General features: G+C 48.6%; 1 protein-coding gene across 15 annotated transcripts in view; it reads right to left on the reverse strand.

Moving 5' to 3' along the window:
* RALGPS1 (Ral GEF with PH domain and SH3 binding motif 1) overlaps positions 1-24,740 on the reverse strand; it is a 331,037-nt gene that overhangs the window by 244,055 nt on the left and 62,242 nt on the right. For all 15 annotated transcript variants that reach the window (XM_087419063.1, XM_087419062.1, XM_087419069.1 and 12 more), the window contains one exon: positions 871-992. In XM_087419063.1, the coding sequence (XP_087275189.1) occupies positions 871-927 (57 nt within the window). In that variant the 5' untranslated portion in view covers positions 928-992. The remainder of the gene's footprint in view (positions 1-870; positions 993-24,740) is intronic.

Raw genomic sequence — 24,740 nt, forward strand, 5'->3', positions numbered from 1 at the left:
AAGGGGCCTTATTTAATCAAAGTTGCCCCAAATACATTCAGTGGTGGTGGTGGTGGTGGTGATGATGATGATGCAACTTTATTTAAACTTATATTGGTGCCATCAGGGAATTTTAAAAGGTACCCACAAGTCTGCATCAGAACCAGAGATCAAAATAAGGAATTTTTTGAAAGGTTTATAAGAAATGATTGGTTCCTGTGAATTTCTAGCTGGTTACACAGATCATTTTAAAAGCCAAGCTTGACCCTAGAGATCTTGTGAGCTCAGCACACTGGGCGCTGCCTTGCCAGTTTGTCACAGGAGCCAGGCATTACGCACTCGACATGGTGGCATCCCTGGGCCTCAGACGACACCCACTCCTCCCGCATCCCTCTGTTCCATTACTGAACTTGAAAGCAAACTCCTAAACCCCTAGGGCAGGGGCCCTAGCCCAGGCCACTCTCAGACCACCAGTCCTTATAGCCATTTCCTACTGAGCAAGGTAAATAAGAACACAGGGCCAGTTGGAATCACTTCTGTCTGACTTCATTCTGGAATGTGTGACTTATTCATAATCAGCAGCAGCTTTTCTTGGGAAAGGTCTGATCCCTTCTTGCCACCAAAATGGAATGTGGCACTTGCTACGACTGGACTGGGCAGGTATTTGTTTTTCTTTGAAGAGAACAGCTTCAGAAAACATACTGATCCTCAAGGCTGACTGCCTCCCAAATCTCACGCCTGGCGTGGCCAGGGGCCTTGGGAGTGCTAAGAATGGCGGTATTCATGGAGCCCTGCAGCCTCGTGGTCCACGACTCAGCTGGGGCCAGGGTGAGCTGAAAGGAGCCCCCCTGCCCTGCCCCCCCACCGTCCTGATCCTCGCAGTCTCTGTACCTGTGGAGTGGCAGAGGTGACCAACACGCTAGCCATCAGACCATTCCTGTTGTACATAGTCTTTGGGCCACAGGGAGCTTCAGGGCAGTCTCTGTTGGTGACATAACCCGTCTGGAGAAGTCCTGCAAAGCAAATGGGCTCATAAAAACCAGCCTTCAAAAAACCAACTTAATCCCACCCCTGGGAGAGAGCTGTGCTGGGCTTAAGCAGATGACTCTGAAGGAGACCTTTAAAGAAAGATTATAAGCTGGCGGCCTTCAGGCTAAATACGGCCCACAGATGTAGTTAGCTGGGCTTGCACAGGTTTTAATATTTTTTAAATTAATCACCAACATTTAAAAATTGGAAAGTTTCACATAGAATTCCGGATTTCTGACTTTCCCTGAAAATAGAAATATCTGGCAGCACTGGGCCCACATTCCTGCCTGGCGACCACCAGCTGGGCTGAGCGAGGCTGCCCCTGGGATTGGAGCAAGTATCTTTCAGTCCCCGCCTGGCCTGTGAAACCATTTCGATACGTGCCTGTCCCTTGTAGGCACTAGAGTTTGTGAGCTTTGTTTTAAAATGAAGGCAGGTAAAGAAGACAAACTGATTCTACTGTGTTTCCCTGTGCACCACACCATTTCATCAATAATAACACAGATGATAACTAATACTCATATAGTACTAGCCACATGCATGCGCTTTACAGATCTTAACTCAGCTAACTCTCCCAACAGTCCTCAGGTCGGTCCTATTATCACATCCACATTACATGTGAGGAATCGGAAGCACGGAGAGGTTAAGTAACTCATGCTTTGGTGCCTTTGCTCATGCTGTCCCACCAGCCCATCACCATTCAAGGCCCTGCTCAAAGGCCATTTCATCTGGGTTTTGTGCCTGGACCACCCAAAGCAAAACCAGCTGTTCTCATGCCAATGTGTACGCACTTCTAGTAGAGCATTTATCACATCACTAAACATCAGAGAACTGTAGCCACCGCCAGCTTTTTAGCAGGCGAGTGACCAGGAGAGCAGGCAGGATACAAGGGGGAGGGGAAGGGAAGGCAAAGGCACCAGTTGGAAGCCAACTGCAATTATCCAGGCAAGAGAGGAGGAGGGTCTTCTGAGCTAAGGTGGTAGCAGTGAAGTCAGAGAGGAGACAGACTGAGAGACAGTAAGGACAGGGATGCAATAGAAATTGACGAGGGGGGTGAGGGAGAGGAAAGGTGAGGATGAATGGTTTCTGGCTTGAGGTACCAGAGGATGGCGTGTCCTTCATCAAGGAAAGGAACACGTGGTATAGCAGATTTGTGGGGAAAAAATGATGAATTTAATTTGGGACATGCTGGATCTGTGATGCCCATGAGAAAATCAATCCTGGAGAGCAAGGTCAAGCCCAAAGGTCACTGGGAAAAATGGTCTGGAAGTAGATCAAAAAGAAAAAAGTGTCAGTCTGATCTTGACACTATCTGTAACCCTCCCGGATCCCTCAGCCACAGGCCCCATCACAGAGCAGTGTGCCTTCAAAGAAACAGAGTCGAGCACCCAAAAAGGAATGTCAGAATGACCCAAGCTCTTTCCTTGCATATCTCCAAAACTGCCCATGGCTGCTCCCTCACAACTGCTTCACCATGTTCCTCTTCAACCGCCTCCTCCTCAGCAATAGCCTGTGAGCCTTCTGCCTTCCCTCCTTTCTTCCCAAAAGCACTCAAGAAAACTAGTCTGAGCTATAAACGACATTTAGGGGTCAACTGGGAAAAGCTGAGTATGGATATTAGCTGATATCATCAAATTGCTATGATTTTTCTCAGGTGTGCTAAGCAGCATGGAGGTTAAGGAGGAGAAGTCCTTATCCTCAGGCGAAACACATGACAGAATTTAGAGGCAAAGTGAGTGTGCAACTCACTTGCAAATGGGCCAGCAAAATACACATAAGTAGAGAGAAAACAAATACAGCAAAATGTTAACAATCGACATCCAATGACAGGAGTTCATTATACTAGTCCCTCAACTTTTACTAAACGCTTGATAATTTTCATAATAAAAAAAGAAAGAAAAAAAAGAACTGGTCTGGTTAGTTTTTTCTCAGAGGAAAAACTGAGCCAGAAAGGTCAAAATCCTCTTTCACAAGCAGGGAGAGGGAATGGGCTGGGCGCACTCATCTGTTAATCATTTTTGTTCTAGAAGCCACACTTGCCATTACCAAGGACCACGAATCCACGGCTGGTGCAGGTTTGAAAAGCAGCTGCACAAAAGATGTGAGCGGACATTTCCCAAAAGACACATGAATGGCTAATAAGAGATGCCATTGGGGAAATACAAATCAAAACCACAATGAGATACCACTTCACACCCACTAGGATGGCTAGAATAGAAAACACAGACAATACCAAGTGCTGGCAAGGATGTGGAGAAATGAAACCCTCATACATTGCCGGTCGAAAGGGAAAAGGTACAACTACTTTAGAAAATAGTTTGGCAGTTTCTCAAAAAGTTAAACATAAACTTACAAAGTGACCCAGCAATTCTACTCCAAGGTATCTACCTAAAAAAAAGAAAACATATGTCCACACAAAGACACGCCCGTGAATGCTTATGGCAGCATTATTCATCATAGCAAAAAGGTGGAAGCAATCGAAATGCCCATCAACTGGTGAATGGATAAACAATGATATATTCACACAATGGAATACTACTCAGCAATAAAAAGAAATGAAATACTGGTACAGGCTATAACTTGAATAAACAGCAAAAACATTATGCTAAGTGAGAGAAGTCAAACACAAAAGACCACACTACATGATGTCATTTTTGTGATATGTCTGGAAAGGGCAAACTCAGAGAGACAAGAAGCACATCAGCGGAGGCCGGGCTGCAAGCAGGACTGACGCAAGTGAGCACAAGGGATTTTCCCGAGATGATGGAAATGTTCTAAAACTGAATCACTGTGACAATCACACAGCCACTGAAAGTCAGAGAACTGCACACTCAGAATGGCTGAATTGTACAGTACACACATTACACCACAGTAAAGCAGCCGCCACCAGCTCAGTTTCATGATGGTGACCTGAACTCACACGTTTAACTCTCCCCTTCCACATCCCTTTGAAATAATCAAAGAGATATTAAAATACTAGAAACAAATTGTATGAGCACATGCTAACAGAGAAGGGTGCTTCACAAGCAAAACTGTTTGAGGGATTTCCAGTGCAGAAGAGACGGGACTGAGGGGAGAGGAACCAGCCTCTGGAGCAAAGGAAAGTCCTCCCAGGAATCAAGTGGAAGAGACCCTCCAACAGAAACCCCCAAGAAAAACCCAGAGACTGCAAAGTGAGAGATCCAGAAATTGAGACTAAAAGGGAGGCCAGCTCAAGAGCTCAAAGGCAGGGCCGGTCCGGTGGCTTAGTGGTTAAGTGCGTGCGCTCCGCTGCTGGCGGCCCGGGTTCCGATCCCGGGCACGCACCGACGCACCGCTTCTCCGGCCATGCCGAGGCCGCGTCCCACATACAGCAACTAGAAGGATGTGCGACTATGACATACAACTATCTACTGGGGCTTTGGGGAAGGAAAAAAAGGAGGAAGATTGGCAATAGATGTTAGCTCAGAGCCGGTCTTCCTCAGCAAAAAGAGTAGGATTAGCACAGATGTTAGCTCAGGGCTGATCTTCCTCACAAAAAATAAAACAAAAAAGAGTTCAAAGGCAGCGTAAGGGGGTCAAGCTGCTGGGGCTGTCTCAGACCAGACAAACCAGCTCAAAGGGAGTTGCAGCCAACTCAGCCAAGCTGTTCTGTGCCAGAACCTGCCAGCTTGATGGACAGAACCTCTTCAGACCAGTTCAAACCAGACTGAAGTGACTCAATCTGAGCCTGACAGAGTCACGGGGAGCTGGAGTGGGAGCCAGCCAGCCTGACCCTCCTTGACTGGACCAACTTGCTCCAGTTCCAGGCTGAGGTGGGCTTTGCTCCTTTCAGGGTGTGCCTGGCACTCTGTAGGTCTCCCCAGGGGAGCCAACATGGAGCCCAGGCTGCATGGCCTGGCCCAACCCAGAGGCTTTGGCTCTCCCCACATGCCTGACACTGTTAGTTCTCGACTCAGGCACACAGGTGCCCCGGCTCTCAGACCCTGTTCTGTGACCGGTCATTTGCTCACTCTCTGCTTCCATCTGACGGACGCCACCAACTCTGCCCGTTTCTCCAGTATTGTGTGGTGGCGCACTAGGTGGCCCTCTCCGCGCACCAATAGCAGCACGAGCAGGGAGTGCCAACGCTGTGCGAGGCTCTGGGCCAGCATGCCGTTTTAGCCCATTGAGTCTTCACAACCCCAGGAGGTGGAGACTCCTCTGATTCCTGGGAAACTGAGGCACAGAGAGGTGATGTAACACTGCTAGTGAAGCGGCAGGACTGGGGAGTTCAAACCCTGGTCAGCCAATGCCAGGGCCTGGGCCTCCTCCAAAAGTGCAGGTGAGGACTGGACAAGAAAATGCATATGAAACGCTCCATCCAGGCCAGGCACAGACCAAGCACTCGATCAAGGTTATTAGTTACTATTAGTGTTAATCTAATCCTACAATTCTATTCATTTATACCTATTCTTTTTTCCTAAAATAAACAAACCAAAAATTAACTTAAAACGTTCAAGAAACAACAGCATCATGCTTTGTGACACCACGGGCCTCCACTGCTGGGAAGGGGATTCCCAGCTGTGTGCTCCAGGCCCCCGGGGGAGCCCAGGCTGAGTGCAGGGCTCCTTCTCCACGAGTGACCTGCCTGCCCCCTACTCTGGCCCCAGCCCACCTAGACACAAAGCACAACAGCCCCAGCATGTTACCCTCATGCTTCCTATGGGCGGCCTGAGCTGGAGAGAAGGACAGGGAGCTTGTTTCTGATCCAACTCCTGCATGTCTTGCCACTGACGAAACAGACTAATTTATGGGCAGTGACTCTCAGACAGGGGATATTTCACATGCTAAGAAATGACAGGACCAAGCAGAATGGCACATCCTTTCCAAGACCCAGAGAAAGCCCCTGCAGAGAAATCCACCTGCAGTCCCTGAGGCCTGGCCAAGCCCCAACTCCTCATCAGGGACCAGATCCCATCAAGGGGGTCAGCCTGGCCAGGCCCCTCCCTGAGAACCACTTCCTCACTCCTGGGGAAGGCCCTGAAGATGCAGACTGCGCCTCCAGGCTGGACTGACTGGATCAGAGTGACCATCTGATTCTCCTGGGAACTCGGGACCCTGAGATACCAGTCTCTGCTGGTCAACCGAACCGAGGCGCTGTACCCTCGGGAGCAGAGGGTGGCCAAATCCTGCCCAGTGCAGGCACAGTCCGGTCAGAGAGAGGAGGAAGCAGACGTACAGAGAGAAGCTGAAGAGAGACCCTGTGTCTGAAAGAAAAGGAGAGAAGTGGGCCTGGTTCCCACCCCCAGGGCCCTGTAATAAATGCCTCTTTTTCAGTGTAAGGTAGTTAGAATATATTTCCAAAAGACCTTGACCAAGGTTATTTCCTAGACACCAAGTTCACGCCAAGCCACCAGAAAGCAGACCCTGAAAACAGAGGGGGCTCATCCGAACGGGGGGAGATATGCACCATTCATTTATTCATCCATTGGGCTCCTGCTCCATGTAGGCATTGTTCTAGCCAGGAGCTCCTAATTGGTTTGTGTCTTGGACCCTTTTGGCAGTCTGGTGAAGCCTCTGGGCTCCTTCTCACAGAAATGTTTCTAAATGCATAAAATAAAATTACACAGGAAACCAATTACACAGGATTACTCAGGAAACCAATTATATTAAAATACAGTTATTAAATTTTTAAAACAATTTGTAATGTAGTAATATACGTATTTCTTCATGTAAGGGGATATATATATTTCTTTATTATTGCATTAAATAAGAAAATCTATTGGTGGGTCTAATAACGACCATAATTTCAGAGTAGTTATGAGCATAGATATTCTGAGATGCCCACAACTGTCATGTGATATGAAAATATCTGTGATTTTTATTGGTGACAAAGCCCCAGGTACTGCTAATATTACTGTGATTCATTGTCTATATTAGTAACAAAGAGAAATGCTACATTTTAGTTAGAAGTTAGTAAAAAGAAAGACGTCATTTTTTTCCCATCCAAATTCATAGATGCCAGTCAAGAATCCCCGTTCCAGCCTCCGGGGACACCAAGTGAGCAGGCCCTGCTCCCACAGAACTTGCATTCCAGCGCAAGAGTCAGAAAATACACGTGAACAAAGAAGATAATTCAGACACTGAGAAACGTCTTAAAAAAATAAAATCGGATGGAAGATGTTATTTGCCAGGTGCTCAAGTAAGGCCCCTCCAAGGATGTGATATTTGAGCTGAAACCTTAGGAAGGAGTCAGCCATAAAAGCCAGTGGGAGTGTTCTTTGCAGGGGGCACAGCAAGTGCAAAGGCCCTGAGACGCACATCAGCTTAGCAGGTTGGTGATGGAGGCAGATGGCCACACTGGAGCATGGTCGGCAGGAAGCAGTGGACAGACACGCTGGGGCCAGAGCACGAAGCCTTGCAGACGGCGGGGTGGGAATTGAGGTTCTATCTGGAGCGCTCTGCGAACCCTCTACCTCACAAGAGGGTGTTGAGCAGGGGGTGACATGATCTGATCCCTGTTGTTGAAGGTCACTTGGCTAATGCGAGGGATGGATTTGGGAGGGGTTCTGGAGGTGAAACAGATAAGACTTGCTGATAGACTGCATGTGAGGGGAAAGGAAGAGAGGAACCGAGGATGACTTCTAAGTCTGGGGTGGTGACGAATGGGCAGACAGTGGCCTACAGCCACATGCTGCTCGGCAGTTCATTCATTCGTTCAGCTGACCCCCATCCACTGAGACTGCTGGTGGACCAATTCTAGGGATCCAGAGTCGAAGATGACATAGCCCTGCCCGCCAGGGGCCTCAGCGTAGTCTGGGGAGAAAATCCAGTAAGTGAATACTCACAGGACATGGACTGTAACAGATCATAGGCTCAACTTGGGGGTCAAAGACGACATCACTGAGATGAGCCATTGAGCTGGGTCTTAAAGGATGAGCAGGAGTGTTTCAAGGAAAGGGCAGGCAGAGAGCGGGAAGGGCACTCTGAGTTCGTGTGGATGCCTGGAGGCATGAAAGGACAGCTGAGATGCCAGTGTGCCAGGAACACGAGCAAGTCGGTGTCCCCTTCTCACCTTATCACAGCCCTGTGTCCACCCTAATACAGCCACTGGGGACACAGAGGCAAATGAGCCAGGCAGGGTTCCCACAAGTTTGTTTTAAGGGATGGCTCTGTCCACAGCCACATCAACAGCATCCTGCCTCCTGGTCACCCCCTCATCCATTCAGCAAATGTGGTGACACTCTTCCCAAGCCCTGCTCTGTGCAGAGGAGTCAGACCAGCGCCTGGCCACCAGGAGCTCACACAGTTTGATCACCGTTGCCATCAGAGCAATTTATTAGATGCTTACTTTGTTTCAGGCTCTGGCTAAGGATTTCTATGTATTTTTTAAAAAACCATTTTACAGATGAAGAAACTGAGGCTCAGAGATAAACTGCACTGTAACGCGGGGATCCATTTTTACTACCTGCATTGAAGGTGCCCCCTGCTGGGCAGGGAGGCAGTCTGGCATAAAGGTAAGAGGACTGGCTTTTTGAGTTTGGCCATGTTAATCTGTACCACACCAAAACCCTATCTTTCCACACTCCCTGTCTTACCTCTTACACACACACACACACACTCACACTGCTAATGCCTCTTTGGAAACCAAAACGCTACAGGAGAAAAAGCCATTCTCATGATGTAACTTTGCAAGAACGTGGCAGTTGTGTCAGAACCATAGAACAATCCCTCATCTCTTGTTTTTGTATGACAGAATCTGGTCTTGTGTGTGTGGGCTCCTGAAGAGGGGAAGGAAAATCCCATATGCGACGTTGGTTTCCTTCCAAACTTGCAGAATTCTCCTTCAATGTTTCAGGTTCAGGAAACCAAGAGAATAACATGAGACAGTCTGGTGCAGACCACTGTTGAGAAGGCAGAATAACCACGTCTTCCTAAGCTTACGGAGGTTGTTTCAAAGAAAACACACACATCCAGGAATGTTCAATTACAAGAGAGTGATCTCTTCCAAATGTTTCAGATGAGTTGGAAAACAGACCCCCAGGCCTGTTTCAGAGCCGGCTTCCTCCATGTGGGGCGTGCTGCTCTCCACAGACCTGGTCGAAGCCAGCTCCACCTTTCCGCATCTTGAGCAGAAGCTGTGACAAAGACAGAGAGGAAGGAAACAAAGAGGGTGTCTGCGCACAACCCCTCCACCAACTGTTCAGTCCACCTCAGGAGCAATATGTGTACACATACACACACACACACACACACACACACACACACACTCTTTCTGCAGCACAGCCACAGCGTGTTGGATTTTGTATTGTCAAAAGGTTTCCCCTGAGGTGACCATCACTCTGGGGCTGGACCACCTGCCAGTAGCTCGAGAAAGGCCCCCCTGGTGTGGGCTGGCAGTACTGTTATCTCTACTCCCTCCTGGCCCTCTCCAAACTGGCCAGACCTCCCTTCCCGGCAAGCAGCCACGTCTGGAGGCTTTCAAAGAGAGGCCCTGGCCACGTGAGCACATGTCAGACCTGAAATGCATCACTCAGCAGTGTTCTCCCGCGCCCTCCCCCGCTCCTCTCAGTCCACCCCACCAGATGTTCAACACCCAACATCGCACCTCCCCACTGCGGGAGAGAGAACGGGCTGGGGAGGGCTGGCCAGTGAGGAGGCACCACCGTGTCCACACGCCACTGCGGCTGTGCCTCCCTGGAGGAGAGAAGGCAGCAGTGCTTGGGAAACAGGGCTGGGTTTAGAGATTGCGGGTCTGCAGATATCACGAGGGATAAAACTTGTGAAACTGAGCAAACCTGGAGAAAAGGGCCAGGAAGGGCATCTTCTTGGGTAAGGGAAGCACCTACATTTATGGAGCTGAAGGAGGGCCAGCACAAACAGGCAGCAATCCACGAAGCTGCAGGACAGGCACAGACCGAGTGCCCCCGCCACCCCCGGCACCGTGTGCAGAAGCCTGGGAGGCAGAAATGAACAAGGCCCATCCTCGTCTTCAGAAACCTAAAGTCCAGTCCAGTGATGCCAAGCCTTTTCAAGTAGGAGGACTTCCTGAATTTTTCACATAAAAGTAATACATGTGCATGTTAAAATTACATAAACTGAATAAAAAGGTGTAAAATAAAAAAGGAAAGTCTCCTCTCCCCACAACCCCTAGTACCTGTCCCCAAGGCTACACAGTTCACATAGTGTAGGGCAGCATTTATGCACACATCCACATATACAGAGATATAAAGATATATACATAAGGGCCAGCCTGGTGGCGCAAGCAGTTAAGTCTGCGTGCTCCACCGCGGCAGCCTGGGGTTCGCCGGTTCGGATCCCGGGCACGCCCAATGCACTGCTTGTCAAGCCATGCTGTGGTGCCGTCCCATACAAAGTGGAGGAAGATGGGCATGGATGTTAGCACAGGGCCAGTCTTCCTCAGCAAAACAAGAAGGATTGGCAGATGTTAGCTCAGGGCCTATCTTCCTCACAAAAAAAAAAAAAGATATATATGTAAATGTATTTTAGAGACCTTACTTTTCAACACTAAAAAAAAAATTTAGTTCTCTTTTTGATTTCTGTTGATTAAGAAAAAACTCTTGATAACAAAAAGCTACAATAAATTACCAACACTTCTAAATGAATTTGTGGTTTAGTAATCACAGCAATATCTACATCCATTTGGAAAATGGTGAGACGTATTTACAGCACCTATTCTTCAGTCCACTGGCAGTGCTCAGAGCACAGTTGGATCTGGGGAGGCCTCACAATCAGCTGTAGTTCAACCCCCCCCACCCGCAGAGGTTCACAACCTGCAACTGCAGGTCTGCGGAAGCCAAGAATCAGACAGCTACAGAGCAATCTCTGAGGCCGTACAAGAAAGCGGGCACCTCCGCGGCTTAGAGAACAGACAGATCAAGATTTGGATTCTCACCTATCACTTACTTTGTGCTCTGGGCAAGTTGCTTGACCTGGCCAAGCCCACTTTCCTCATCTGTAAAGTGGGGAGAATTGTGGCACTAGCCTCACAAGTGGCTGAAGGGATTCATAGGACGATGTACACTGGAAGTAGCTGGCACTGCGCCTCAATGAATGACAGCTATCATTTGCGTTAACAGCCCTCACCACCACGCTCACCCTCCCCGGGGTGGGGGCAGGCATGGGCAATGCTCTCTTAGCATAAGACCACAGGAAATCATCTTGAAGTCAAGGCAATGGGAGGAATATGAATGAAGAATACGCATTTCTCATAAAACCAGGAAAGGGTTCTCAAAAGAAATCTCATCTTCTGGGTGGCAGGCGAGTTTTATTGTCGACCCTCCATGAACAGGCCAGCCAGCCTTGGTCTAGTGGTTAAGAATCGGCGCTCTCACTGCTGCCGCTCAGGTTCATTTCCCGGTCAGGGACCCACACCCCCATCTGTCGGCTGTCACACTGTGGCGGCTGCGTGTGGCTGTGATTCTGAAAGCTGTGCCACCGGTATTTCAAATACCAGCAGGGTCACCCACGGTGGACAGGTTTCAGTGGAGCTTCCAGACTAAGACAGACTAGGAAGGAGGACCTGGCCACCCATTTCCGAAAAACTGGCCATGAAAAACCCAGTCAATAGCAGCGGAGTATTGTCTGATACAGCATGAGAAGACGAGAGGACGGCACAAGAAGACAGGCAGGGCTCCACTCTGCTGTCCACAGGGACGCTAGGAGTCAGAATCCACTCCACGGCACTAACAACAAGGAAGAGGCCGGCTAGAGCTTCCCACCCCTCATGCAAGCACACATAATTACTCTTGAAACCAAAGGTTCCTCCCTTTGAAAATAGGCGGAGAGAAATCCCCACCTGCAGCCACTAGCTGGTAAATAAGACCTGATTTTTCCACAGGGAGGGGAGGTACATTTCAGGAAAATTGGAGGCCTAGGGATACTTGTGGGAGAGGGCTTGAAGGGAGCTTTGGGAAGTGGGGATGAAAGGGAGAGTGAAGAAATGAGGGTAGTCTACCTGGGACATCCCAGACACCCAGGACAGCCCTGGGAGCAACCTGGTAGGTGCCTTCCATTCTGGAAGCCTGGGCAGCATCGCTTCCCTTTTTGTGTATTAGGGATCATGGTAGGCAAACCAGAGACGCAAGGCCCCATTTCCTCTCCCCAACCCTGCACAGCCCTCAATCAGTCATCTACTTAATCTTAATTAAGGTCCAGGGAGCAGGTGCTTTGGGGAAGGGCAGGCAGTGTTATCTGGAACGGAAGAGCAGGGTGACTGTGTCCGCCCTGGGCAACCATCGGCAGGAATAACCCCTCTCTGTGCAACAGGCCAAGTCGCACCACCTCCACCACCTCCGCTCTGACCCAGGCCTCTGCACCACCGTGATGGCCTCGTAAGCAGTCTCCCCGTCACACCCCTGCCTCTTCAAGGTTTATTCTTGATGCAAACAGCGTGATCCTTTTAAAACATAAATCAAAAACTTGCAGGACGTACACTAAAAAGGGTGAATTTCCCCGTATGTAGAGCATACCCAGCTGGAGGAAAACAGGCTGCATCCTGGATCTTCCTCCAGAAGGACGCTAGAGAAAAACCCTGAACAACAGGCAGTGACCTTATTATACAGAGGCAGACAGCGGAAAGGGGAGCAAGAATTCAGCCAACGGCACAAGATCCTGCAGAGCCATGTAGGATGGAGCTGATGGCAAGAGTGCCCTGGGCACCATGTCAGGGGAAGCCCAACTCACAAAGGGATGAGGAGCTCCTGATTCTCCCAGTGCCGCTGGGGCAGAAAGGGGAAGCAAGAGATGAGGGCAGGAGATGGGGTTTCCTGGGGACTTGAAGAGACTCCTCAGCATGTTCTCAGGCTTAAAAGAAGGAGTTCGTAGAGGGCAAAATAACAAAAATGCAAGAGAAAGAGGGGACGTCTGACAAAGCGAGTCTCAGAGAAGACGGCAAGGGTGGGACTATGTTAGCTGCTTCCCTGGTCCCTGGAGGGGAGAGGAGAATGGTGGCCACCACCCAGACTGAACATGCACCATCACAGCCTAGGGAGGCAGAACACCAGCCTGCTAGGCACCTAAAACGATACCAGGGGGGCTCGGTGGGATCGCAGGGATGAGACACTTTTACTCGAATGGCTATCACTTTCACAAAATGGAAAAGCTCTGTGCCAACACCAGCTTGCAATTAGCTGTTTAGTAACATCTTCGTATAAGATTTTTCAAACATTACTCTGTAAGCGGTCTGGAGTGGCGACCTCTTTATTCCGATGAGACAACACTGTGCGGAACCCAGCTTCCAAGTAGCTGTTAGGAACATCTTCACGTTAGTCTCTTCCAACACTTCAGCACATGGCTCACAGAACGGCTATCACAGTCACACAATGAAAGGACACTGTGCGGAACCCACCTGGCAAGTAGCTATTTAGGAACATCTTCATATAAGTCTTTTCAAACATTTCACTACAATCCATACGGAATGGCTATCACTTTCACACAATGAATGTATGTGAATAATGTGAAGCTTCTAGAAGCACAAAACCGGACCATCAATTTCATCCAATGAGGATCTGATGTGACCTTGTGGACAGACTAGGGAACTGTCACAGATGGCAGGAGACTAATGAGACCCAAAAGGTAAATGCAGGGAGGGGCCCTGGACTGAATCCTGGAACAGGAAAAGGACATTAGGGGACTGGTGACCTTGGGAAAGGGTTAACAGTACTGTGCCTGTGTTAATTTGATCCTGTACTAGGGTTAAGTAAGCTGTGAACATGTAAGCTGGGCGGAGGGTATATGTAAATGCTCTGTACTGTTTTGCAACTTTTCTGTAAGCATAAAATTATTTCAAAATAAAAAGTTAAAAAATTTAAAAAGGGATTCGACACCCTCACATCCCACCCTACTCTCCACCCCCAACACACACACTATCTCCACAACCAGGCTTAAAACCAGGGGTTCGCCATTTCCTGTAGAAATCATTATTCGAGAGTTGCAGTCTCGGGGTGCTGAGGTTCAGGCATTTTACGCCCATTACATGTGGGCTAAACATACACCATCTACAGTGAACAGAAGATGGGACAGGAGACAGTTGACTGTAAGGAGCAGGGTGTCCCTCCCTCCCTCCTAGTCCCTGCCAAGGGCAGAGGAACTACTGGTGTGACTGGTAATGGTCCAGGTCATTAACTGGGCTACATCCTTAGGAGAAGCACTGAGTGCCAAAAGGTCACACATCTGTTCAAGGCCCTCCTTCCTCCCACTGCTGCTGTGAGATCTGTGAGGCAAACAGGGCCCCTGCCTGGGCTCAGGCCCCTCTGACTCCCACATGCACCCCTAAGTGTGCCCACCTGGCCTGCACATTCCTGGACACTGCTGCTGGCCAAAGGAAGTAAGGACCCAAGATACAAATCAAGTTTACAGGGCATGGAAGGCCCCCTTGGGCTGTGAGCACATCACTTGCTTCAAGCAGCTTTAACCAGAGAGCTCTGTACTGGGGGGCCAGGTACTGTCCTGGCTCACAGTGAGGGTCCTCTAATTCCCCTTTGCTGCTGTACTTCAGAAACCTCTAGGTGAGGAGTAGGTTGTCAGCACAGGACACTCACATTTGGGGCTTCCTGATAAGTACCATTGATCCTGACTCACCATGCACAGCCTGGCGCTTCCCACCAAAATAGCAAGGAAGTTGTCTCCAGAGAGGAAGGCAGGGTGGGCAAGGTCTGGCTGGAGGAGGGGAGTGAACACAGTCTGGCCGGCAGCACACCAAAGCCCAGGAGGAATAAAGGGCATGCCCCGTGAGCTTGGAGCCAGAAGTTTGAGGGAACATCCACCTAGTTTTAGGTTGTTTTCAAGGATCATTCCACTTCCCACAGAGAACACTGCAGGGGATGAGAGGTGGGGTGGAGGTGCCCAAGTGCACAGAGAAAACGACATTTCCACATCCAGCTACATAAATAGATTTGAGTTTCAAGACAACAAACTGGGTCCACACGTTTGCCTTTCCCTCTCCACACCTTGTTGAAATGAAAAAATGAGAAGAATAAGAAATCTGTTGCAGTGGTGAAATACAGGGAAGGATGACATCAGTAAATGAGAAATTAAGAATTCCTAGAAGATCTGAAGCAAATGGAACTGGATTGAGGAGAAAGCTATGAGTGTTAGACAACTGGCCATAAAATCAACCATTTCCTCCGTCCAAACAATAACCAGCAAGAAAATGTAATGTCACAAGAGCCTACTAACAAAAGAAAAAAACACCTAGAAGTAAACTATAAAAGAAAGGTACAAAAATCATTTGAAGCAAAATATGAAATTTTACTAAAAAACAAAAAAGAAGACAAATCAAAAGAAACATTTCACTCCTGTGAATAAGGAAACAATATTGTAAAGACATCAATTCTCCCCAATTGATCTATAAATAAAACACAAGTTCACTCTAAATCCTAAGGGGATTCATTCTGGAATTCGACAAATTGATTTACAATTTCATCCGGAAGAATAATTAAAAACAGCTAAGAAGTTTTCAAAAAAGAATATAATGAGAAGGGACCTGTCCTGCCAGGAAGCCATAGTCGATAATAAATGCACAGAAAGAGATGAATGGATCAGCAGGACAGAACACAGTCCAGAAAATAGGCTCAATGTGAGAATTAACATCTAATCAAGATGACATTTCAAGCAGCAGGAAAGAATGGATTATTCAATAGATTTTGATGAAGCACTTTACTATTCACTTGAGGGAGGGATCTGTTTAAAATCTTACCCAATATCATACATAAGAACAAAATTCTGATAAAGATTTAATCTAACAAAAAAATCCCCATAAAAATACCAGAGGAAAAACAAATCACTATTTTTTTATAATCTTGGAGTGAAGAAGTCCTCTCTAGGGTGATACAAAAGTCAGAAAACAAAGGAAACTATTGGCAGATTTAACTACATGAAAAATTAAAACTCTGCATAGGAAATGACATCATGAAAAAGATGAGACAATCAATAAACTGGGGAAGGGATGTTTGAAATGCCACGAGAGATGATGAAGTAATATCCTTAATACAGAAAGAACTCCCCCCAGAGTCTGGCTCAGCTCTCGGCAGGTGTGTGGCCTTGGGCAGGGCCTTGTCCTCTGAGCCTCCCTCTCTCACTGCAGAGAGAGAAGCTAAGAGCAGCACCTCTCTCACAGGTGTGAGGTGTGTGGCGTGGGGACCACATGAGATGCTGTCTGTAAAGCACTTAGTGTAGAGTCTGAGCAAAGCACGGAAATCATCAGACAGGCAACCAGAGAGTATGTTCCAGCAAGTTCACAGACTGCAACATCTACCAAAAGGCAAGACAACACTGGAAGTCCACATCGATGTGCTTCAGTACAGGCAGTTCAAGAGCATCCACTCCAGGGGACACTAAGCAGTGGTTTAAAAGGATGAGAGAGATCAGTATCTACGGACAGAGAAAGATGTCCACAAATTCAGGACATACTCACTCTCATTCATTCATCCATTCATTCAACAAGTATTTACTGAAAGTCTAGTGTGTGTCAGGCACTGTTCTAGGTGCTGGGCAAGACCAGCAAAGAAAAAGCCAGAAATCCCCCACTACATTCTAGTGGAGGAAATAGACAATAAATAAAGCATTCAGTGAAATATATGGTGTGCCAGCCGGTGCTAAGTAACAGAGAAAGAAGTCCAGTGGGGAGAGGGCATAGGCAGAGGGGAGGGCCGGGGTTACAACTGTAAATGGGGGGTCTGAGAAGTGCTCACTGAGAAAGTGCATTGGGACATGTGTTAAATACATATGCATACAGGTGAGCACACACAGGTACAGAAGGATACACGCTCAGCTGTTAATATCCTTGCCTCTTAAAGGTGTTATTGTTTGGCACTTTTACTTTCTACTTTTTGTATACTTCAGTACTGTTCAACTTCTTTTAAAATAAGTACGGAGGGCCGGCCCTGTGGCTTAGCGGTTAAGTGCGTGCTCTCTGATGCTGGTGGCCCGGGTTTGGATCCCGGGCGCACACCGGCGCACCACTTCTCCGGCCACGCTGAGGCTGCATCCCACATAGGGCAACTAGAAGGCTGTGCAACTATGACTTACAACTATCTATTGGGGCTTTGGGGGGAAAATAAATAAATAAATCTTTAAAAAAAATAAAATAAAATAAGTACGGAGGGACGGCCTGGTGGCACAAGTGGTTAAGTGCGCGTGCTCCACTTCGGCAGCCCGGGGTTGCCAGGTTCGGATCCCGGGGGGCGCACCGACACACCGCTTGTCAAGCCATGCTGTGGCAGCGTCCCATATAAAGTAGAGCAAGACGGGCACGGATGTTAGCTCAGGGCTGATCTTCCTCATTAAAAAAAAAAAAAAAGAGTATGGAAAACATATGTGACCAATCCAGCATTTGGGGAGAAAACTCAAAGTGAGCTTCCACAGCCAAGCTCACTGCCAGGTATTACAGTCAGGAGGCTGGAGTCAGATGCCTGGTGCTCTAGCACCACCTGGTGGCCATTTGCTAACTGATCAATCTCATTTCCTACCACAAGGGGGAGAAAGAGGCCAGACGCACAATTGTTTAAAAACACCTGCCCCGTGGACAGAGCCTGCAAGGGCAACGGGCAACACAAACACAGTTTGACTTGTTGGGATGGCAGGGTCATGGTGGGATTTATTTAGCTTGGGTTTTCCATCATAGTTTTATATGACGTTTTATTCCCTCATGTGTAACTGCAGCAGAGCAGTTCTAAGGGACAGCCGACTGTACTCACTCGAGGGACAGAAGTGGAGTGAGAGACGGGCTGGGTGTCACAGAGCTATAACCCAGGCCATCTGCACAAGTGTCCCCAAGAAGGCTGGAGGATTCATATAACAGGGTAACAGGACCTCTGGGCACACGGTGCTTGGAAGAGCCAGGAGTGCCTGGGGGACAAGCTCCCAGGAGTCTGGCTGGGATGAGCAGCGACATCCCTGCCCTCAAATGATTGATCACCAACTGAGCACGTGCACAGACCACTGAACTAGCACCTCCTCACCAAAGCCCAGATGAGACGGAGGCGTATCCCATGGGTGATGGGGAGTGACGCTGATCACACCGAGGACTCCGCTTAGATGCTCTTCCCTTCCCTCCACCCTCCAGGTCCCCAGCCTGGGTCGAGAGCCCCTCATCTGTGTGCCCTCGTCACTCTGACACGGAACTGCTGCTTTCTTCGGCATGTCCCTGCTGGACCTTGAGCTCGGTAAGGCGAGCCCCTCCTACCTTATTCACCCTGAGAGACAGGACTTGGTAGTCCAACTGTTCTGGGTTTGAATCCCGGCTCTGCCTCCCACCACCTTTGTGACACAGGCAAGTGCCTCTGAGCTTCAACTCCCCCTCTGTGAAGTGGGGATACAGGACTGTACCAGCCTCACGTGGCTGTAGTGCGGAGTCTCTCACAGCAGCAGCTGGCACTTACGGGTACTGCTGGGTGCCAGGCACTTGTCTAAGGGCTTCGTATGTATGAAGCTCCTGAACTGAGGCCACCTCTGTGCTTAAGTGTTGATCACAGTGCCCAGCACAGGGTAAGTGCTCCAACATTGTTATTCTATCCCCAGTTCCCAGCACAGTACTCAGCACAGTCTGTTGTGTTCCCAATAAAAATGAATGAACTCCTCCCCCAGCCTACCATGGAAAGAAAGGGGCAAGGTCAGAGCAAGACTGTGATGCTTAAGCCACCCCAGCCACCTGGTTCTGCTGCCCCAAAAAACGCTCAAGGACTGCACAAAAGGCCTTCAAGGAGAGAAGGCCTCCGGGAGATGCAAGCACTGCTGCAGGGCAGGGAGGGTGCGGAGGGCGGGCAAGTGGGGCAGACACCTGGGGCAAATGCCTGGGGCAGTGTGGGCGAAGCAACACTGTGGGTGAAGCAACACTCTGGGCTCAGGTTCAGGCTCAGCTCAGGCAGCACCCAGACGGAAGCTGCCAGCCAGAAGGGCCCCAGCTAAAAGTGGGGGAGACTTGCCTTAACAATCCCTCCAGCCCGGACCCCTCCCGGGGCTCCCTCCAGACTGACCTTCGATACACCCAGTCAGTAATCGCCCCGCTTGAGGACCACACCCCGTCCTTGCTTCCCATTTGCTTGCTCCCCGGATTCTTTACATTCCACCCTACTCCCAAGCAGTCGGGCCATGGTCCTCACACGGGAGGGCCAGTGGACCAGGTCGCTGAGGGGAGCTGGATGTGAGGGAAGGAGCGCTTAGAGGTACCCAACCCACTGAGAAACCCAGTCCCTTCCTGCGGGACAGCGTGTTCGTGCTGGGAGTGTGCAGGCCCTCTGCCAGCCCCTCCCATAGCCAGCCCCTTGGAAGTGGCTTCCGGCCAAGGAAGGAGAGATGTGCAGACTACAACAGATGCCAAATCGTCGCTGGAGCGCGCAGTGGCCACGCCCACCCTGCCATGCCTCACAGCCACGTGCGCACAGGGGCTGGCTCTTCTCCCTGAAGCTCTCCTCCTCCCTCCTCTTCTCCCTGCTCCCTCCTGCTCTTTTCCAGTCTCACTTTGGACGTCGCTGCCTCTGGGAGCCCTTCTCTGACCTGCTATGTTACGTCCTTCTCCTACAGGCTTTTAGAGCCCCCAGACTTCTCCTCCTTAGCACTTGTCATATTTGTCATGAGTTATGTGCGTCTTCCTCCCGGGACTGTCACAGCTGTGGCCACACTTGGCTGCCTCTCCAAGACGTCCAGTAAGAGGGTCATGTAAGCGGCCTCAGGAGCCGGCCCACAGCTTCCATGGTTCACACCCTTTTCTGAGCGACCTCACTCCACATGCTTCCCATCTCTGACTGAGGTGACGATGGGGCCACCGTCTCCCTCTTTATCAAGCAGGACCGGCGCTGTTGTCTGTCTACGTTCAGGTTCAAAGATGGGAAGGTGTCAGACGTTACCACAACTGATGCCTAACCCTCCCTCTTACAGGAAGGAAAACCTGAGTGTCCTTGCTTAAACAGTGACATTTATGAGGAAAATCTCAAAAGAAACAAATGACAGAAAGGAAGGTGCAGTAACTTATCTGGGTTGTTTCTTTTTTGTGTGTGTGAGGAAGATAGGCCCTGAGCTAACATCCGATGCCAATCCTCCTCTCTTTGCTGAGGAAGATTGGCCCTGGGCTAACATCTGTGCCCATCTTCCTCTACTGTACATGGGACACCGCCACAGCATGGCTTGATAAGCGGTGCGTCAGTGCGCACCCGGGATCCGAACCTGCAAACCCCGGGCCACGGAAGCGGAGCACGCACTTAACCGCTGCGCCACCAGGCTGGCCCCCTGGGTTGTTTCTTTATATTTAAATATTTTAAGTTATACTTTATTGGACTTCCTGTTTAAACCACAAAAGCAACATATCCTTGCTATAAGCCAAACCCAATAGAGGTGTACAAATAAAAGGCCATCAACCCAGCCTTCTCCCACTCCCTCCCCCTTCCACCTCCTAAGGTAATCACAGTGAGCAGGCAGGAGTGGATTCCTCCAAGCCTTTCTGTCAGGCAACACAAATACATATAACCAAGTGGGACCCATACCCTCAAATGCCTGTGGGGCCCAGGCAGATCATGTCACTGGTGAAGCTGCAGGAGTAACAGAATGGGGACAGGTGGGGCCTGTGGCTAACGACGCCACTTAAAGCTTCCAATTTTGAAAATTTGTAAAGCACTGAGCTGGCCATACACAGCACTAGAGGCAGAAATCAGAGCTCCTCGGGCAGAGTAGCAGAGTTCGTAAGAGTTCAGATTTTAGAACCCTGGTCCCATCCTGGGCCCCACATCTATTGGCTGGGTGACCACAGAAAGTCTCTCTGTGCTTCGTGTGAAAAAAGGCAATCCAACAGTACCTTCCTTGTCAGTTCATTGTGAGAACAATGTAGAGCACGTAGCACTGAGCCTGGCACTCAGCATTATCTGCCACCACGGGCCACCAGTTTGCAACTCCTGCTGGAGACATTATTCTGCAATTTCTTCTTAAAACCTAATCATACATCACAGCCTTCCCTCCCATCAATATAGAGAGAGCTGGCTCCTTTGTAATAGCTGCCTATTACATCACTGATGGGTGCCCCCATTCTCTCACCTTTGTGCCCCTACAAACAGTGGTGTGGATAACCACTTTGTATCGCTTTTTGCATTCCTGCTTTATTTCTGCAGGAGAGACTCCTAGAAGTATGCTGCTGGGTTGCCAGATATGGATATTTTAATATTTATTAGATATTTTCTGATCTTTTTCTCCAAAAGTTGGAACAAGTCATACTCCCACCATCAATGGGAAGGAGCACTCACATCCCCCATTCACTTGCTAACATGGTTTTATCAATCTTTGTAACTTTTTGCCAATTAAAAAGGTGAAAAGATACCTATTGTTTAAATTTGCATTCTGCTAAGGATTATCTTTTGAGACAGAGATCTCATTTCTTTCATTCTCTTTTTCTTCTTTAGCAAGAGAACCCTACTTTTAGTTAAGCACATCTTATGCTCCCTTGCAGCTCAGGGTGGCTAAGCTCTACTCAATGAGATGTAAATGTTAGCGCTGTGTGAGACTTTTGAGAAGCGTCTGAAAGGGAACATTTTCCCCCCTTTCTTCCCCCCTTTCTTCTGCATTCTGAATGCAGATGTGATGACTGGAGCTCAAGCAGCCACCTTGAATCAGGAAGCACTCTGCTATGGATGCAAGAGCAGCAAGATGTAAGGAAGCCGGGTCCATGATGACTTTAACTCCCACTGTACCAACCCTGGAGTACCCACCGCTTTACCTTTTCATGAGATGGTATCAACTCCTAAATGTTTAAGCCATTGTTGTTCAGGGATTACCTACCACATGCAACCAAATCTAGTCCTAATTAACACACCTTCTGATCCCCAAAAGTGAAGATCGAACCTTTATTTCTCTTTCTGTAACAAATAACTAACTACATCTCCATGTTTTCTTTGCCCCAGGTGTATTTAAGTGTCCTAAAAGTGGAACACATATTTCCCCACTCTCTCGTCCTTTCTCCCAAAGCCTTGGGTTTTGCACGGATGGTTTAGAATTTTTATTTTCAGCCTATTATGTTTTCTCTTACGGTAGGTCTCCTCTGTTTTAAAATTTTTTAATTACTTAATACACAATAAAAATTCTGATTCCCAGTAGACATATCCATTGAGATTAAACTGTATGCACTAAAAGGGACACTGCTTCTCACTTCCCCCACACTCTTCGCGTCCCCTATCTCACTATGTCTGCTCTGCTTTAATTGTCCTCTGGTTAGGGAACTTCACTGGGTATTTTCCTCAGGTATATGTAATAGATAACACGTTTGGTGTCCTCACATGTTTGAAACGCCTCTCTTTTCCAATGGCCCCTGGGTGACATCTCAGCCCAGTATAGAGAGGACTGCAGCCCCCTCTCCCTTCAAAGTCTGGAGACCCCAGTCCACTGTCTTCCCACCTCCAGGGTTGCACATGTGAAGTCCAATGAGAGCCTAATGCTCTTTCCTTTGAAAACAACCTGTTCTTTCTTCCTACAAAATTTTAAGATTTTTCTCTTTCTTCTTGGAGTTTAGGAATTTTACTAGAAAATAGGTCTAAGTGTCAGTCTTAGTGTGAGCTGAATGAATCCATTTAATCTGAAGAATCAACTCTCTCTTCAACTCTGTGAAATTTTCTTCTGTTGTTTTTCTATTACTTCTCCATCTGTCCCTTTTTCTCCTTCTGGAATTCCTATTATTCACACGCCAGGTCTCCTTGGATAAGGTCTCCAAATGTCTTACATTTTAATTCACTACTTCCCTCTTTATTATTGTTCTAGGTTGTGAGGCATGTCTTCTTTGACCTTCCAAACCACTAATTTCAGTTATTCTACTGACTTTTAAATTCAAAATCCATGTTTTTTCTTCCAGAAAGCCTCTGGCACACTTTAATCTCGTCTCTTTGGGAGTCTTCTCCTTGTGAATAAAAGTTCTTACACATCATCTCCATTCATCCAGCCTGCAAGGAGCCACCGCTCCAAGCGTGAAGCTTGGCTTCCCTCCCTTCTACGGCCAAGTCTCTGCAATGTGTTACTGTTTGTCTGTGCCTGTGGAAGGGTGAAGGGTGCAGCTTCTCGTATCCCTGTTCATGGCAGACTGTTCCCGCTTCTGTGGCAGTAGCAGGCCTGAGGCCCTGAATGACCTGACAGCCTTTGCCCAAGGGGGCCCAAGTGAAATGAGCCGGCAGTCGTGATCTGCTGAGAAGTGGGAAGCAGATCCTGTGCCGGCTGGTCCCCCAGTGACGACAGGGGAGAGGCAGTCCTCTCCCAACTGCATGAACTGGGAACAACTCCACCCAGACCCCCTGGGATCGGCGAGATTGGGCAGTCCCTCTGAGGGCATGGGCATCAAGTGAGCAGCTGCGACCCCTCTCTCATGGAATCCAGCTCTACTCAGACTCGAAAGCAGACAGCAGAGAAACTCTATTTCTAGAACTAGACTGACCTCGAGTCAGATCTCAACTCTGCCACTTACTTGCTGTGTGGCCTCAGGGAAATTACTTCTGAGTCTCAGTTTTCTCAGATGCTCTTACCTTTATTTATTTTTTTTTTTTTAAAGATTTTATTTATTTATTTTTCCCCCCAAAGCCCCAGTAGATAGTTGTGTGTCATAGCTGCACATCCTTCTAGTTGCTGTATGTGGGACGTGGCCTCAGCGTGGCCGGAGAAGCAGCGCGTCGGTGCAAGCCCGGGATCCGAACCCGGGTCGCCAGCAGTGGAGCACGCACACTTAACCACCAAGCCACGGGGCCGGCCCCTCTTACCTTTAAACCAACAACTATTTCCAGCATCCTCCTTAGGGGAACAAAACCCACTGATGTAAGTGTTAGGGAACTTGCTTCTTTAAGCACTATAAGAATTACTTGTACTGTAGTTAATCATGCAATATGTAGGAAGACTGGGCCTCTGGCAGGAAAGCATCAGAAACGTCACCTTTTGCCTCTTTTGTGATAATGGGTTGACAGAAGGGTAAGGCTACTAGAAAAACTGAAAAATATTGTAATATTTCAGCTTTTAACATTTTTTGTGACTGCTCCTACCTGAAGAGAATCTCCTAGGATTCTTCTAGGCAAACACTCTGTGCCTCTTGCCCTATTCTTTTATGTTATTTCAAGACCTGAGGGCCATGGTCACAAACAGGATGGATACTGTGAGCCATTAGAGATTCAACGTTAGTTTCAGTCTAGTAACATTTATTGAGCACCTACTGTGTATTAGGCATTAAGCAAGGCACAGCATGGGATACAATAACGAGCAAGACACAGCCCATGCCTTAAAAGAGCTTAAAGTCTCGTCAAGGAGATAAGGCAAGAGGTACCGGATACATCAAAAACCAGGATGCATGCAGAACGTGGCAAGGGCCGCGAAAGGAGGTAAAACAAGTGTCCTGAGGGTTTCAACAAAAGGAGAGCTCTGGGGAGCTGGGGAATACAGAAAAGCATTCTTAGAAGAGGTGCCAAATGGGGCGGGCAGAACCTCAGGGGACAAGAATGGGGGGCACTTAGGAGAGAGGGTAGCAGGGGGTTGACCAGTAGACTGTAGTCTCCTGAAGACAATGATCACATCTTACTTCACACTCCTTCACCCATCCTCCCATGGCCAAGCATACTTCACACAATGAGCTGCCCTTTCTGCTGCAGGGTCTGAAGCAAGGACAGCCGAAAGTAAGGAGCGGAGCTGAACCAGAAAAAGAGAGGAGAGGGGTTTGTGGGAGGTACATGGACCTGACTGAGGTTGAGAGAACGGAGGAAGCCCAAGTAACCCCATCTGTTGGGGAGTCAGATATACAACATTTGTCT

The sequence above is a fragment of the Ceratotherium simum genome, chromosome 29 (assembly GCF_057802395.1).
Source record: "Ceratotherium simum simum isolate JZ-2026a chromosome 29, ASM5780239v1, whole genome shotgun sequence".
In the NCBI taxonomy this organism is placed as follows: Eukaryota; Metazoa; Chordata; class Mammalia; order Perissodactyla; family Rhinocerotidae; genus Ceratotherium; species Ceratotherium simum.